Raw genomic sequence first — 14,670 nt, forward strand, 5'->3', positions numbered from 1 at the left:
CAAGGCCTCCGGCAGGGTGATCCGGTCTCCCCGATGCTATTCACTCTTGCCATCGACGTCCTCAATTCTCTGCTCCAACACGCGGTCACCACCGGCACCATCCGACGCCTCACAGAGCGTTAGGCTGCCTCGAGCGTTTCTCTCTTCGCGGACGACGTGGTCATCTTTTGCCACCCCGATCCTTCTGAGCTCTCCGCGGTCAGTGGCATCTTGGACTTCTTTGGGTCTGTTTCTGGCCTACGCACCAACTTCGCCAAGTGCTTGGCTGCGCCGATTCAGTGCCCTGACGAGCTGTCTGGCGCAGTCGGAGCCGCCCTGGCTTGCCCAGTTGTGGCTTTCCCGATTCAGTATCTTGGTCTCCCCCTCTCTCTATGTAAGGTGCCAGCTTCTCAGCTCCAGCCCATCGTCGACAAGATGCTCCTCAAGCTGGCAACTTGGAAGGCCGCGCTGCTTTCACGAGGAGAGCGCCTGGCCCTGGTCCGGCAGGTTTTAACAGCCATGCCTGTGCACATTCTTCTTGCCATGTCGCTCTCCCCTCCTATTCTCAAGAAGGTGAACAGGATCATTCGGGATTTTCTTTGGCATGGCCGCAAAGACGCTCGTGCGGGTTCTTGTCTCGTCAGTTGGGCACGTGTCTGCCGTCCAATCGAGCTCGGTGGCCTTGGGATCCGCGATCTTCACCGCACGGGCATCTCTTTGCGTGTCAGATGGCTCTGGTTGTCTGCTTCTGAAAGTTCGCGCCCTTGGTCCCATCTTCAACCCACTTCAATTCTTCCGGGCCTCGACCTCTTGGATCCTCGGCAATGGCACTTCCTGTCACTTCTGGACTGATAAATGGATGCAAGGCCGCTCCATCCAGGAGCTTGCCCCGGGCCTGGTGGCCTTGGTGCCGAACCGATCGCGCCGCTCCCGCACAGTTGCGGCCGCCCTCCACGATCGCGCCTGGATCAGGGACATCCGTGGCTCCTCGGGCCCCGAGGCCATGCTCCAGTATGTGGATTTATGGCGCAGGCTCCGGTCCATCGATCTTACCACGGAGCCCGACATCATCCGCTGGAAGTGGACGGAACATGGCGAGTACTCTGCTGCCTCCTGCTACAATGCTCTTTTCATAGGTTCCACGGCGTCCGAGCACTGGCGCATTGTTTGGAAAACCGGCGCCCCCCTCTCGGTCAAGTTCTTCACCTACCTTGCATCCGTCAATCGCTGCTGGACGGCGGACCGGCTCTCTCGCCGCGGGCTCCCGCATGAACCGGCCTGTGTGTCGTGCTCGCAGCAGGCCGAGACCCTGCACCATATCCTTGTCGAGTGTGTTTTTGCCCGCACCATCTGGCAGGGCATCCTCTCCTGGTGTTGTCCCACAGCCGCGGTTCCGGATGGCACGCTTGGGTTCTTCGACTGGCTGAGTGAGACCCTTCCTCTGATGACTGCCGACAAGCGTCGTGGGATCTCCACCATTGCGGTGCTTACGGCTTGGTCTCTTTGGCGCCATCGTAATGTTGTGATCTTCGACAAGATAGCTCCCTCCTCCACCTCTCTCCTAGCGGCAATTCAAGAGGCACGCTCCTGGAGCCAAGCACCATTATCCCTGTAATGTAACTGGTCTTGTAGGGCTGAGCATCCCATTCCCATGCTCGCTTGCATCGCAGTAGCACTTTCCTGTGCACGCAACCACGATGTCAACCTGTATTTTCTATCCCCTATCAATGCAAAGATACGCTTCCAAGCGTATTCACGAAAAAATGTTGCAACTTCCGTTATCAACACACAACAAATTTCATTGCAATACATCGCTAGTTATTACAATCGCAGCCTTGGAGATGCCAAGCAAGTAGAGACGCGCACTTTCCTGAAAGAAAAAAAAACAAGTAGAGACGCGCACCGCGCTGCTGTTCTGGGGAATCCATGGAAGCGGCAATGGCGAGCTCGGTGGTAGGATCGAGGGCCGAATTCGGGTCCCGCCTAGGGCTCGCGAGGCCTTGGCTCAGACCCACCGGCGGCCGCGGCGGTCCTCATACCCCTCTCTCGTTTCGCCATCTGCCATGGCCGACCTCGCGCCTCGTCCGCAGCAGAGCAGCCCGGACTCGGGGCGTCGTCGCCGCCGCAAACCCTCACCAGCAGCAGGTCGGAGTGGAAGGGATTGCGGCGATGGAGCCCGAGAGGGGCAGCCCCGGTGAGGTGCTTGTTCTTTCTTCCCCTTCCTGTTACGATTTGTCCGTGACGGCGGCGAGCCCCATCCATCATGCGGCGGATCTGTATTGCAGGTGAGGGAGGAGATTGCGAGGTGCTACGAGCTCGTCCGCCGCCTCGGCCGGGGCGCCGTCTACCTCGGCTCCTCCAGGGTGCCGGCCGCGCACCCCCACTACCACCAGACCGCCCAGCTCGCGGCGGAGATAGCCAAGCTGCTGGACTGCACCACATGGACGGGCGCCGGCCCCGGGCTCATGGATGCTGCTATCCAGGGCGCCCTCGAGGCAGGCAAGCCGATCGGCGGCTTCAAGATCGGCAAAGAGGCCGGTGAATGGACAGCCTCGAACTTCCACCCTTACCTGCCCTCGGAGACTTACCTCACCTGCAGGTTCTTCTCGGCAAGGAAGCATGGCTTAGTGGATGCTGTAGTACGCAACAACTCTACTGACAGAACCGCCATCGTCGCATTGCCCGGCGGCATTGGGACGCTGGATGAGCTTTTTGAGATCATGGCGCTGATTCAACTGGAGAGGATCGGATCGGCGCTACCGGTCCCGTTCTTGCTGATGAATTATGACTCTTATTACTCCAAACTGCTGGAGTTTCTGAATGACTGCGAGGACTGGGGTACAGTCTCTCCAGGGGAAGTGGCATCGCTGTGGAAGATTTGCAGTGGGAACCATGAAGCCTTGGAGTACTTGGCACAGTTCTATGATGTGCCTACTGGGGAAAGGAATTATGGCATATCATCACCGTCGAAGGAAGACAGGGTTCCTTCGTACACCGTCAGGAGATGACACAAGCTCTTCTCAAGAATGTTGTCTCTTTTTTTTCCCTTATGCAAAATATCATCATTGCAATAATTCTCATTCTCTTATGAGAATGTCAGCACTAATTTTATGGATAGTATCGATTTGTTTTGTTACATGTTTCAATTAGTAATGCAGGGATGGGCGTAACACAAAAAGAGAGCCTCCTTTCCATTTTACAAGGATTAAGATCATATAAGGAAATATGTACACTACTAACTACGAGTACTAAGCTTGATCAAATAATACAAGTGCCATCACTCTTTGGCCTCCTATTTTATCTTGACTTGTGTGTATTTATGTTAAATCAATACCTTCGCCCAAAAATGTTCCGGTGCAGGATGCTGTTATAGTACCTCAACTATCGGTCAGAAGTTAGGCCTGAAAAAGATTCAAAAAAAGCTGTAATAAACAGTGTGTATTGGGAAAAACTGATAGAAGATACCATATATACGTTCCACGGAGAATGTTGGTATTATCAGTTGCTCTATCAGATAGTGCCTTAGAAACCATAACAAAGCAAAGCACATATACATATATGGAATAAGATGCACTCTAAGAAGTCCCAAGTTCCCATTCAGTTGCTTCAGCAGTCATTCAAATATTTGTTCATCTCTCAGGCGTCATAGTTTGCATTGAAATAGACAACCTTCTCACGTGATTTAATCAACCGGGTTTCCTAATTTTAATCACCATGTAAGGTGCCTGTGGTATCATAACAGTAGAAGTGTGAAACAGGTTAAGCCATGTTTGATCCTGTCTGCCAAGACGCCAGAATACTGAGAACAGTAGAGCATTTCTTCGGTATCTGATTGAAAATTTACTCAGGCAAAGAGAACCAAGAAATTTGATTTTGTTCTTCATGTTTGGTTAATCATTGTAACAGTAATTTTGATGGACATAAGGTTCATCTTGTAAAAAGAAGATTGACCGTAACCAAGAGCAAGAAATTACCACAAATGAAGGGGGCACGTAGTAGCATATGCTCCCTAATGGACAGTAAATTCAAAATAAAATAGTAAATAAATTTTAAAATTCTGATTTTTTTTTTTGTGTAGATGTCCATGTTAGTGTAGCACAAGTGTGTTTGACAATTTTCATGAGATACGGGATTGCAGTGCTTCTGTGGTGAAAAAACAAAATTAAGTGTAAGTGTGTAACATTTGGAGGTAACATTTGGCGTTTGACTTTTTTTTTGCATAGGTCAAGATGCTTAAGTTTTTCTCTTGAAAATTTATAGGTAGCATTTGGGTGCGACAATGAACACATGTACTTTTTTTCAAAAAAAAATGGACATTTGCAAATAACATTTTTAGCATGCCCCACATTGGATTTCCGAAAAGAAGGGGTGTAACATTGGATGCAAACCTATAAATTTTTTTTTCTGTAGAACTTTATTTTGGTACAAGTTTTATAATTTTTGACAAGAGAGTTTAATCCATCAAGATATCAAAAATTTATATAAATAATGGGCAGCACATAGAAGCAAGTTTATACAAAGAATGGGCAAGACAAATAGCAAAGAAGATATGCCAAAAATGGACAAGAGAAATAGCAACAGATAAATCAAAGCAAGTTTGTACAAAGAATGGGCAAGACAAATAGCAAAGAAGATATGCAAAGAATGGACAAGAGAAATAGCAACAGATAAATCGAAGCAAGTTTGTACAAAGAATGGGCAAGACAAATAGCAAAGAAGATATGCAAAGAATGGACAAGAGAAATAGCAACAGATAAATCGAAGCAAGTACTTGCCACCATAGTTTTTCCCTCTTGCATCGTTTTAGCTGTAATCTTTCAACGGCAATTTCCATCTTGAGAACCTTACAAACGGCCATATACTTTTTGGGCTGAGAGGTATTAACCTTTATGGCAAACTCTTTTTTAATACTCTCCATAAAGAAATACGAGAGTGTTTAGATCACTACTGATCTAAACGCTCTTATGTTTCTTTACAGAGGGAGCACTCTATAACATAATGTTTGAGTGTCATTCTGAAGTTATCCATTGAAGGACAAGTGTCGCTCATGACCATCTTTGGATTATCCCTATCAAAGGAAGTGAACTGCTCCTCGGATTCACGATGATCAACGGGTAATGCTGTATCATCAGTGTGATTGGCATCAACGACCCAGATATTAGCATCAACAGGAGAGGTGTTAGCGTCATTAGCAGCCTGGCGCGTGCTCTCATCCTCCTTCAGACCAAGCAAAATTATATATCGTGTTCTCGACATGAACATCAAAAATCATATGTTTCTTCCTCTATCACAAGAGTTGATCAATCCACCCCGCTGAAGGTGGCCCGCGCCGCACTCGAAGAACATGTATGTACATCACCGTTAGCCATACAAGGCAGGGGGAAAAATCAATGTCGCAAATAAAGGGTTATCACGTGTAACGCAAAATTAATAATATCGTAAACAATGAAACTGCAGAGCAAATTAAAAGTACTAGTGTTACCTATTAATTGGATTAGCTGCATACTGGCCGTGCTCCTTGTGCAGGCAGACGGCCGACGGAGCGCTCAACTAAGGCGTGTTGTTCATCCCACAATCGAGCATCGTTTGACCAAAGACAACATGCATAGTGTCGACTGAATGCTAGTAGTTGGATATGATTAACTGAGGGCTTGTTCGGCATCACAATGTCGTCCGGTACAGGCAGGGCTAATAACGTTGGTCTTCCACCCCGAAATAATAATAATAATAACGTTGGTCTTCCTTCTCATTTATTTTTAGTTTCTTTAGCATCAATTTTTTTTCTTGCCAAACTTTTTTTCTTCGCAAACATTTTTTTTTTGAGAAAATTTTCTTCGCAAACATAACGCTGATTGTTGGGATATCCTCTTTAGTTGCCGGCCTGTTGGGCTATAAGAAAGCCCAGACTATGGGGCTCCCGATCTGTCCGCAGGCTCAGGTTTCGGTTGCTATTTCTCGAAAAATAAAAGTTTTAGTTGCTCCTGTGCATACTTTTAGTACCACATCGCTTCCGGAAAGGAAAGGTGAGCTGCTTATATACCGGTCCAAGGACGTTGCTGACACCACCTGGGACATGTGGTTAGCAAATTCAAAATTCACATAGAATTGATATTTGTCTACGGCATGTTTGTTTCGGCCATTAACCTGGGCGTCTCATTAAATGCCTGCTACCACTTCGACATGGAGTGCGTGCATTTCACGGGATGCCTATTTTTTCGAGATTTACAGGAGCTGCTAGGCCTTGTTTGGTTGCTGGGGGAGATGTACTCGGGGTAGAGCTGCCCCGGACTGAAAATTCCTGGCAAAACGAAAAGCCCAGGGAAATTTTGCTTAGATTCATCTTGACATTGATACGTGTCAAGCAGTCACCAGCACACCAGATCTCGCCGCTGGAGCTAGCAGCCGCCGGAGATGCAGATCCAGCCCATCGGATGCATCACACCAGATCTCGCCGCCGGAGCTAGTAGCCGCTAGAGATGCGGATCCAGCCCATCGGATGCAGCGGAGGGGCTTGAGCAGGTCCTCGTCTTCTTTGTTCCTCGGCGAGGAGAGCTTGGAACAGAGAAGAGAGGAGGGGTCGACCAATCGAGGTGGCCGGCGGGAGGGACAAGGAAAGATCGAGCGAGACGGCGGCGCGGTTTGTGAATAGGCTAATTTTTTTGAAATAATACATTTTTTATTAATTTTCATAAATATTACGCTGGGTAATTTTTTTTCAAAAATAATACACCGTCGGCCCACAGCAAGCCGATTGGACTCCAGTCGGCCTACAGCTGGCCGACTGGCCCCTGTCAGCCCACTGGAGCTAATTGGCTCGCTGTGGGCTAATTGTTTTTGCAAAAAAAGTAGGCATCAAAAATATATGTTTAAAAAAATATTAATTATTTAATTAAAAAATGTTAAACGTGTATAAAAAATGTTCCTGATGTATACAAAAAATGTACAATATATATGCAAAAAAGTTGACTAAAAATATGTTTTAAAAAGTGTTAATCATGTATTTAAAAATTGTTAAATGTGTATAAAAAATGTTCCTTATCTATACAAAAAATATAGAATGTGTATGAAAAAAGTTGACACCAAAAAATATGTTTGAAAAAAAAAATTTAATCATGTATTTGAAAAAATGTTCCTTATCTGTACAAAAAATATAGAATGTGTATGAAAAAAAGTTGACACCAAAAAATTATATTTGAAAAAAAATGTTAATCATGTATTTGAAAAAATGTTCAATGAGTACACAAAAATGTTTCATGTATTGGAATGAAAGGTTAAACGTGTATAAAAAAATGTTCCAGCTCCGGATCCGGTATGGGAGCATCACGGACCTAAGCATGATTGGTTGCTCTTTTTTATGGAACTGGAATATTTTTTTCAAACATATTTTTATGGTGTCAACTTTTTTTCATACACAGTCTATATTTTTTGAATAGATAAGAAACATTTTTTATACACACATTTAACAATTTTTAATCATGTATTTGAAAAAATGTCAACTTTTCAAACATATTTTTTTGGTGTCAACTTTTTTTCATACACATTCTATATTTTTTGTATAAATAAGGAACATTTTTTATACACACATTTAACAATTTTTAAATACATGCTTAACACTTTTTAAAACATATTTTATGTCAACTTTTTTGCATATATATTGTACATTTTTTGTATACATCAGGAATATTTTTTATACACGTTTAACATTTTTAATTACATGATTAACTTTTTTAAAAAATATATTTTTTATGCCTACTTTTTTTGCAAAACAATTAGCCCACAGCGAGCCAATTAGGTTCAGACGCAATCAGCCCACAGTGGGCCGACAGGGGCCAGTCGGCCAGCTGTAGGCCGACTGGAATCCAATTGGCCTGCTGTGGGCCGACTAGGCCCAGTCAGCCTGCAGCGGGCCGACGGTGTATTATTTTTGAAATTTTTTTATCCAGCGTAATATTTATGAAAATTAATAAAAAAATGTATTATTTTAAAAAAAATAGCTGCGAATAGAGGGAGCGAAAGAAACGAGGGACTTCTCCCACGAGTCGTGGCTGGTGTTTTCTGGTCCCGGGGATTCGGCCGGGGAGGGCCGAAGTTTCCCTGACTTGGGCCTCGACCAAATGGCCCTTCAGAATTCCCTGGGAGAGGTTAGCACGTGCCTTTCTATCCCTGGGATTGGGCCGGGATACCTGGGTTTTCCCCGTGAACCAAACGAGCCCTTAGAGGTTTTCTTCACACAACTTCCCGTAAAACGGATATGGAAGCTATTGGAGTTGCTCTAAGATGAACATATACATACGATCAGGGAAATTTTTTCTTTCTCCCAGTAGCGATCGGGTATAGCATCCGCTGTAGGTGTGCATCTTCCTCCTTTTCCCGCACTATACTAATCATCTCTCACAATCTAGTCCCCAGTTCATGTTTATCAAGAACTAACAATCACACCTTTCTAGTGATAATCAAACCGCAAGCAACTTGATAACACTAGGTCAATCACCGCATACGCATGCGGTGGTTGCTTTTTTATGTTTGTTCGTCGAGCGGAAGAGGCTGCCGTTTTATTACATCACACACAGACCATTGCTACTACATAAGGTTTGTTTTATTACAATCACACACAGACCATTGCTAACATAAGGTTTGCCTCCTCGCAACACTAACATTTGAGCCTGCTCATCTTCAGTGGAGTTCCTTGAGGAAGTCCGCATGATCCACCAGAACCTGCAACCCCAAGAATAACATTAGTCACATACTGATACTGTGGCTGGCTGATTGCCAAGGATAATTCGTTTTCAAGCAATCACTACATCAGTTAGTAATCAATCATGCGTGCAAGCAAGTTCACATACAACCTTTAAGAAATCATGTTCAGTATTGACAACCATGCTGCAGCGAAATTTGAGGTGAAGTTCCATCTCACTTTATTAATTTGCTTTGCGACGTTTAGGATGCTTACTTTCTTCAACTGTGTTCTGCTAATTAAGTGGGTGACGCCTCAAATCTACTAAAGTTTATCTTCCATTATCTAGACAATGGATGATGGTGAGAGACGCAACTGGAGGAAATACAGCTCGGACTATCAATATAAACCTCCTTAAGATGATGCTGTTTTCCAAGTTTCTATTTTACAGAGTAACAGCTTGGCCTTGAAGGTGCCAATAAATTTACTAGTAGACTTTGAAACTATGTATTGAAGGCCTATATTTTTCTTTCCTGAAGTCAAACGGTGCAAAGTCTGACCAAGTTTGTAGTTAAAACTATGAAGAACCATAGCCCACAGTACCAAATTAATACTCAGTATATTTATTAGATACACAGTAAGTATTGTAGTTGTTGATAGTTTTTCTTACAAACATGGTCAGACACTGTACATTTTGGCTTCAGACGAAATTTATAGGCCTTCTTTTCAGAGACGGGCGGGAGTATGTACTAACTGGCAATAATTCATTTCTACAGAGGAACTAGCAATTAATCTGTGACTACAGTAGTTGTGTAGGCCAATTGAATTATTCTTTGTTTTGTTTCAAATTAATTCATTTAACTGCCAAAGTACGTTGACTACAGTAAGCTCTTCAGATTTTAAACCAAGCATTGACTACAGCAAGCACGTCTTGCATTCATCATTAACTGTTAATGACCCCTTCGATTCAAATAAAGCAGTGTTATGCATACGACATCCAGAAGACATACCACTTTCCAGCCATCTGGGTCAAGGAAAGAGGTGATTTTGGTGTTCAGCCCCGGCAGTGGCCCTGGCTGCCTTAGAATCTTTCCACCTAGTTCTTTGGTAACCAGCTCAACTGCTTCAGCGCTCTTGTACACATCGTCAGTGCCAATAGCAACCTGCACTTAGGCAACACATCATTAAGAAATGCCAAAACTTAAAGGAGGAAATAAGGGCAGAAGAAAACTTGTCAATACCTGAGCATATGCATTGCCCTTGTTATATTCCGTGACACCATAGTTGTATGTCAACTCCAGAACAGTGGTCTTGTCCTCCTCAGCATAGCCCATCATGGCAATAGTGTACTGCACAAATCATAAACATGCCCAGTGTATCAAAATTTAGAGGACAAATGGCATCAAAACACACTTGTCATGTGATGTACTCCCTCCGTTCCCTAATATAAGACCTTTTAGTTATTTCTTGATTCGTATGTATCTAGACACATTTTAATATGTATGTTCACTCATTTTAGTATGTATGTAGTCAATATTTTGAAATAGCTAAAAGGTCTTATATTAGAGAACGGAGGGAGTATGTACCTTATACTGAGGCACATCCTTCTTCCTCAGAAGCTTCATCCCAAGGGCCTGCATAAAAGTCAAATGTTAGAATATCCCACATATAACTATTGTTCTAGAGAATATACAGAAAGGATATTGTCTCTAACATTTCAAACAACCTCCCATTTTACAAAAATACCTTCTCATAGAACATGATAGCCCGATCAAGGTCACCAACACGAAGCATAACTTGACAGAGAGGCTCAGGCGTCGGACCCCTCTGGATAAGCTCAAACATGTAACCATCTGGGTCTTGTGCAAAGGCAATCACAGTGGACCCTCCCTTGACAGGACCAGGTTCACGAGTGATCTTACAACAATCAGATGATTTAATTGTCTCAGACAGCTTGTACACCTGCATTGCATCCACAACATCAAACAAGCCCAAGGGTCTGTAACATGAAGGGTAAGATGTTGCAGGTAAACAATACATACATCCTCATTTGCGATGGCAAAATGTCCAAAGCCCGCTCCAATGTCGTACTTGTCAACACCATAATCTATCAAACGAGAAAGAGCATATTAGCACAAAAGAAGGTGGAAAAGAATGACACTATAGTCCCATGAAATAGTTTATCAGTTCATATTTAGAGAGAAGAATATGACCCCGTTCGTTTGCCAGTCTTGTCACTGAGGTGCATACACACGTTGCCCAAACATTAACAAGAATATCAAACTGGTTGCGTTAGAAACAATTGCGAGTGGACCAATGAACATACTGTAAGTCAGCTCAAGTGCAAAATTAGTATCCTCAGGTCCATATCCAAGAAAGGCATTGGTGTACTTCTCTTCGGGGACATCTCTTTTCCTCAGCAGCTTCATCCCAAAGCATTCTGTGTAACACCTATGAGAATTAAATCACTGGCATTAGCACAAACATACTGGTAATCATGGTGCAAATATCACCATCTAAAAAACTCCAAAATATAGCTAACATACTTAATTGTGCGGTCGAGATCTCCCACACGGTAAACAGCATGCAGCATCCTCTTTTTGTCCTGCTTAGGCCACTCCAACACTGCCTCAGCGGACTTTCCAGCATCACTACCGGTAGCCATCCCTGTTATCACCTGTAAGAGTTGCTGCGCATTCGATGATTAGAGCAAGAAAAGAGATGCCATCTCTAGCAGCTTGTGTACATATCTATATAGACAATGGTCCAAAAAGATTCCATCTAAAAACTTTCTTAGTTGTCCAGCAGATTGTCGATATTCTCTCTCCTATATTTTAATAGTATCTTATAACCACCAACTCAACTACCATTTGATTGCACCGATTATAATCCATACAAGCATCATATAATAGCAAAAAAATACAGCAGAGACGGCACTCCTCTATGTAAATTATCCTAACTAAGTGCAAAATAACACAGTAGCAGCAGCAGTCCTTAATACAAGCATCATATAATAGCAAAAAATACAGTAGCAGCAGCACTCCCATATGGCCATATCTAAATTATCTTAACTAAATAAATAACAGCAGCAGCACTGGATAAATTAGCAGCTCCAGCCCCAAATCCCTGGACTACGGCAGCAGGATCACACCCCTCCATGAGCACCTCCCCACAGCCCAGCCGCTAGGTTCTGCTAAATCTAAGTAAAAAAAAAGAACTCCAACAAATTGCACACACATAGTTGGATTGGGACACTGGGGGTGGTTCTAAAAAAAATTAGATCGGGGGATTTTCCCATGATTCTACTCTATTTTCCAAAAATCTTGCCCAGACGCAGTGCTTGAAACAAATCAAATTATATACAGATACGAATCCCAAGAACAAAGGGAAGGAGCCCATCTAACTTGTACTCCAGAAACCTAAGAAATCTAAGCAGACAGAAAGGAACGGGGAACCAGAAACTACGCACCGGCGCGTAACGGAAGCAAGCGGAGGGGAATGAGATGGATATGGTGATGCTCACCCTGGAGATTCGATCGGGCAGAGATTCGTCGCACGCTGATGAGGAGCTCAGTCTAGAGGTTTCCAAGGAGAAGAGGGGAAGGCACCGTACTTATACACGAGTAACACGAGTAATGCGTTGATGACGACCTCCTGCATACAGGCTATAAAGCGCATCTCTCCCACCGCTTGGGCCTCAAGAATAGCTGGCCAGATGGGCCGTGCCGGCCCGTTAGCACACATGCTCGGTCCCGGACGGGTCTTGCCCGGCACGGTTATAAACGGCAGATCCTATTTGACGCCCGCAGGCGTCAAAAGGACGTGGCTTCGCTGAAGCCTGGACACCCGACGCCCCATTTGGGCCGGCCCACGGTCGCGATGCTTTTTCTTATTTTTCCTGTTTCTTTCATTTCTTTTTTTTTCTGTTTCTTTTTTTTCTTTTCCGTCTTTTTTTTGTTTCTTTTTCGTGTATTAAACACAGTTCATTGCATATTTATATACAAAAATGTTCATCGTATAGTTAAGAAAATGTTCAACATATTTAAGAAAATGTTCATTGTGTATTTTAAAATTGTTCAACATACATTCACAAAAATGGTCAATGTGTATTTAAACATTGTTCAACGTACATCATAAAAATGTTCAGTGTGTATTCAAATATTTGTTCAGCGTATATCAAAAAATGTTCAGTGTGTATTTAAAAACTGTTCAGCGTATATCGCCAAAATGTGCAATGTATATTTAAAAATTGTTCATCATTTGAAATTTCAATTTTTTTTGTTCATGTTTTCAGTAAATATTGATGTTTTTAAAAGTTTGATCAAATTTTTAATTTTTTTTGATGATTTTCAAACACTATTAAAGTTTTTTAAGGAAAATTGTTCGTTTTTTCCCAAGAAATGTTGAACAGTTTGAAAAAAGAAATGGATCTGCCACTGTACATAGTAGTTTTACTGATCAGGCGATGCAAATTGTTATTAAAAACGGGTGCCGCAAGTGTAACACCAGAACATGTCAGGTCTGTTGGTTTGGAAGAGGAATCTACTAGCGGCAGATCGTGAGTTCAAGCTCTTACTGTCGCAACGTTTTTCTGTCGAGTTTTTTCACGCGCCTGGATTTCGCTAGCTCCAACTGGGCCGGCCCTTTCGCAGTTCTCTTCAGCGAAGGCTCAACGTCTTGACGCTCGCGGGCGTCAGACAGGGGGTCCCGTTATAAACGGGAGAGTTAGTAAAAAAAAAGGTCAAAGCGTCTGGATTTCGCTAGCTCCATCTGGGCCGGCCCTTTTGCAGTTCTCTTCAGCGAAGGCTCAACGTCTTGACGCTCGCGGGCGTCAGACAGGGGGTCCCGTTATAAACGGAAGAGTTAGTCAAAAAAAAGGTCAAAGCGTCTGCTGCGGCGGCGGCATAACGGCGAGGCGGGTACGCTCCTCCTCCTCCTCCTCGAGCCGCATCGCTTTCTCGTCATGGAGCAGCATCTACTCATATTGCATATGCGACTCGCCGTCGGCCTGCTCCTCGGCGAGCCAGTGGGCCTTCCAGTGCTCAAGGTGGGCCGCCTCTTCTATGGCGAGGACATTTGTAGGTGTTCGCTTTCTTTACTGTTGGTTCAGTGTATTTTCATTCTTCAACGAGCGGCATACAATCGGAGAAAGAAAAGGCTAGTATAATTTTCAATGTAACTAATTCTTTTATTGGTCATTCTGCGTCTAATTATCTACCCACTATACTAGTTTTTGTTTTCCTTAATGAAAGGGTGTCTTTCAATTTCAGCCTCTTAAGAGCACCTACAACAATAACAACAAAGATTTTAGTACCAAACTAATTGGGATTGTTGGGAATCGTAGCATAATTTTAAAAAATTTCTACGCTCACCAAGATGCATCTATGGAGTATACTAGCAACGAGGGGAAAAGAGTGTATCTACATACCCTTGTAGATCGCGAGCGGAAGCGTTCCAATGAACGTGGATGACGGAGTCGTACTCGCCGTGATTCAAATCACCAATGACCGAGTGCCGAACGGACGGCACCTCCGCGTTCAACACACGTACGGTGCAGCGACGTCTCCTCCTTCTTGATCCAGCAAGGGGGAAGGAGAGGTTGATGGAGATCCAGCAGCACGACGGCGTGGTGGTGGATGTAGCGGGTCTCGGCAGGGCTTCGCGGAGCTTCTGCGAGAGGGAGAGGTGTAGCAAGGGAGGAGGGAGGCGCCCAAGGCTGTTGTATTACTGCCCTCCCTCCCCCCCTTTATATAGGCCCCCTGGGAGGGGGGGGGGGCGCCGGCCAAGATCCATCTGATGGGGGGGGGGGCGCGGCGGCCAAGGGGAGACTTGCCCCCCAAGGCAAGTGGGGCGCCCCCCCACCCTAGGGTTTCCAACCCTAGGCGCAGGGGGAGGCCCATGGGGGGCGCCCAGCCGACTAGGGGCTGGTTCCCTTCCCACTTCAGCCCACGGGGCCCTCCGGGATAGGTGGCCCCACCCGGTGGACCCCCGGACCCTTCCGGTGGTCCCGGTACAAT

General features: G+C 44.7%; 2 protein-coding genes across 4 annotated transcripts; one reads left to right on the forward strand and one right to left on the reverse strand.

Annotated features, from left to right (window-relative positions):
- Positions 1-1,795: 1,795 nt before the first annotated feature.
- LOC123165646 (probable cytokinin riboside 5'-monophosphate phosphoribohydrolase LOGL5) lies at positions 1,796-3,279 on the forward strand. The gene is made up of 2 exons (XM_044583337.1): positions 1,796-2,178; positions 2,265-3,279. Exons 1-2 carry the CDS (start codon positions 1,906-1,908, stop codon positions 2,985-2,987), a joined length of 996 nt encoding a protein of 331 aa, XP_044439272.1. The 5' UTR covers positions 1,796-1,905; the 3' UTR covers positions 2,988-3,279.
- A 5,147-nt stretch (positions 3,280-8,426) lies between these two features.
- Positions 8,427-12,311, reverse strand: LOC123164110 (lactoylglutathione lyase). 3 transcript variants are annotated; one of them, XM_044581524.1, is made up of 9 exons: positions 12,177-12,311; positions 11,200-11,330; positions 10,980-11,104; positions 10,696-10,760; positions 10,400-10,615; positions 10,240-10,287; positions 9,895-10,002; positions 9,664-9,816; positions 8,427-8,694 (listed from the first exon to the last, which is right to left on the reverse strand). In XM_044581524.1, the coding sequence occupies exons 2-9, from the start codon at positions 11,316-11,318 to the stop codon at positions 8,653-8,655; spliced, it is 876 nt and encodes a 291-aa protein (XP_044437459.1). In that variant the 5' UTR covers positions 11,319-11,330; positions 12,177-12,311; the 3' UTR covers positions 8,427-8,652. The 3 variants fall into 3 exon arrangements, with proteins under 3 accessions (XP_044437459.1, XP_044437461.1, XP_044437460.1); XM_044581526.1 differs by having other exon boundaries at positions 11,200-11,342; positions 12,177-12,310; XM_044581525.1 differs by having other exon boundaries at positions 12,123-12,212.
- Between the last annotated feature and the right edge of the window lie 2,359 nt (positions 12,312-14,670).

This window comes from Triticum aestivum, chromosome 7D (genome assembly GCF_018294505.1).
Source record: "Triticum aestivum cultivar Chinese Spring chromosome 7D, IWGSC CS RefSeq v2.1, whole genome shotgun sequence".
NCBI classification, from domain to species: Eukaryota; Viridiplantae; Streptophyta; class Magnoliopsida; order Poales; family Poaceae; genus Triticum; species Triticum aestivum.

What these genes read in the sequence shown, in the direction of transcription:
- LOC123164110 (XM_044581524.1), bottom strand. Translation starts at nt 11,318, where the DNA reads ATGGCTACCGGTAGTGATGCTGGAAAGTCCGCTGAGGCAGTGTTGGAG. An exon ending in GATCTCGACCGCACAATTAA is followed by an intron (nt 11,105 to 11,199) that starts GTATGTTAGCTA and finishes TAATTCTCATAG; the next exon opens with GTGTTACACAGAATGCTTTG. An exon ending in CTATCATGTTCTATGAGAAG is followed by an intron (nt 10,288 to 10,399) that starts GTATTTTTGTAA and finishes ACTTTTATGCAG; the next exon opens with GCCCTTGGGATGAAGCTTCT.
- LOC123165646 (XM_044583337.1), top strand. Translation starts at nt 1,906, where the DNA reads ATGGAAGCGGCAATGGCGAGCTCGGTGGTAGGATCGAGGGCCGAATTC. An exon ending in AGAGGGGCAGCCCCGGTGAG is followed by an intron (nt 2,179 to 2,264) that starts GTGCTTGTTCTT and finishes TCTGTATTGCAG; the next exon opens with GTGAGGGAGGAGATTGCGAG.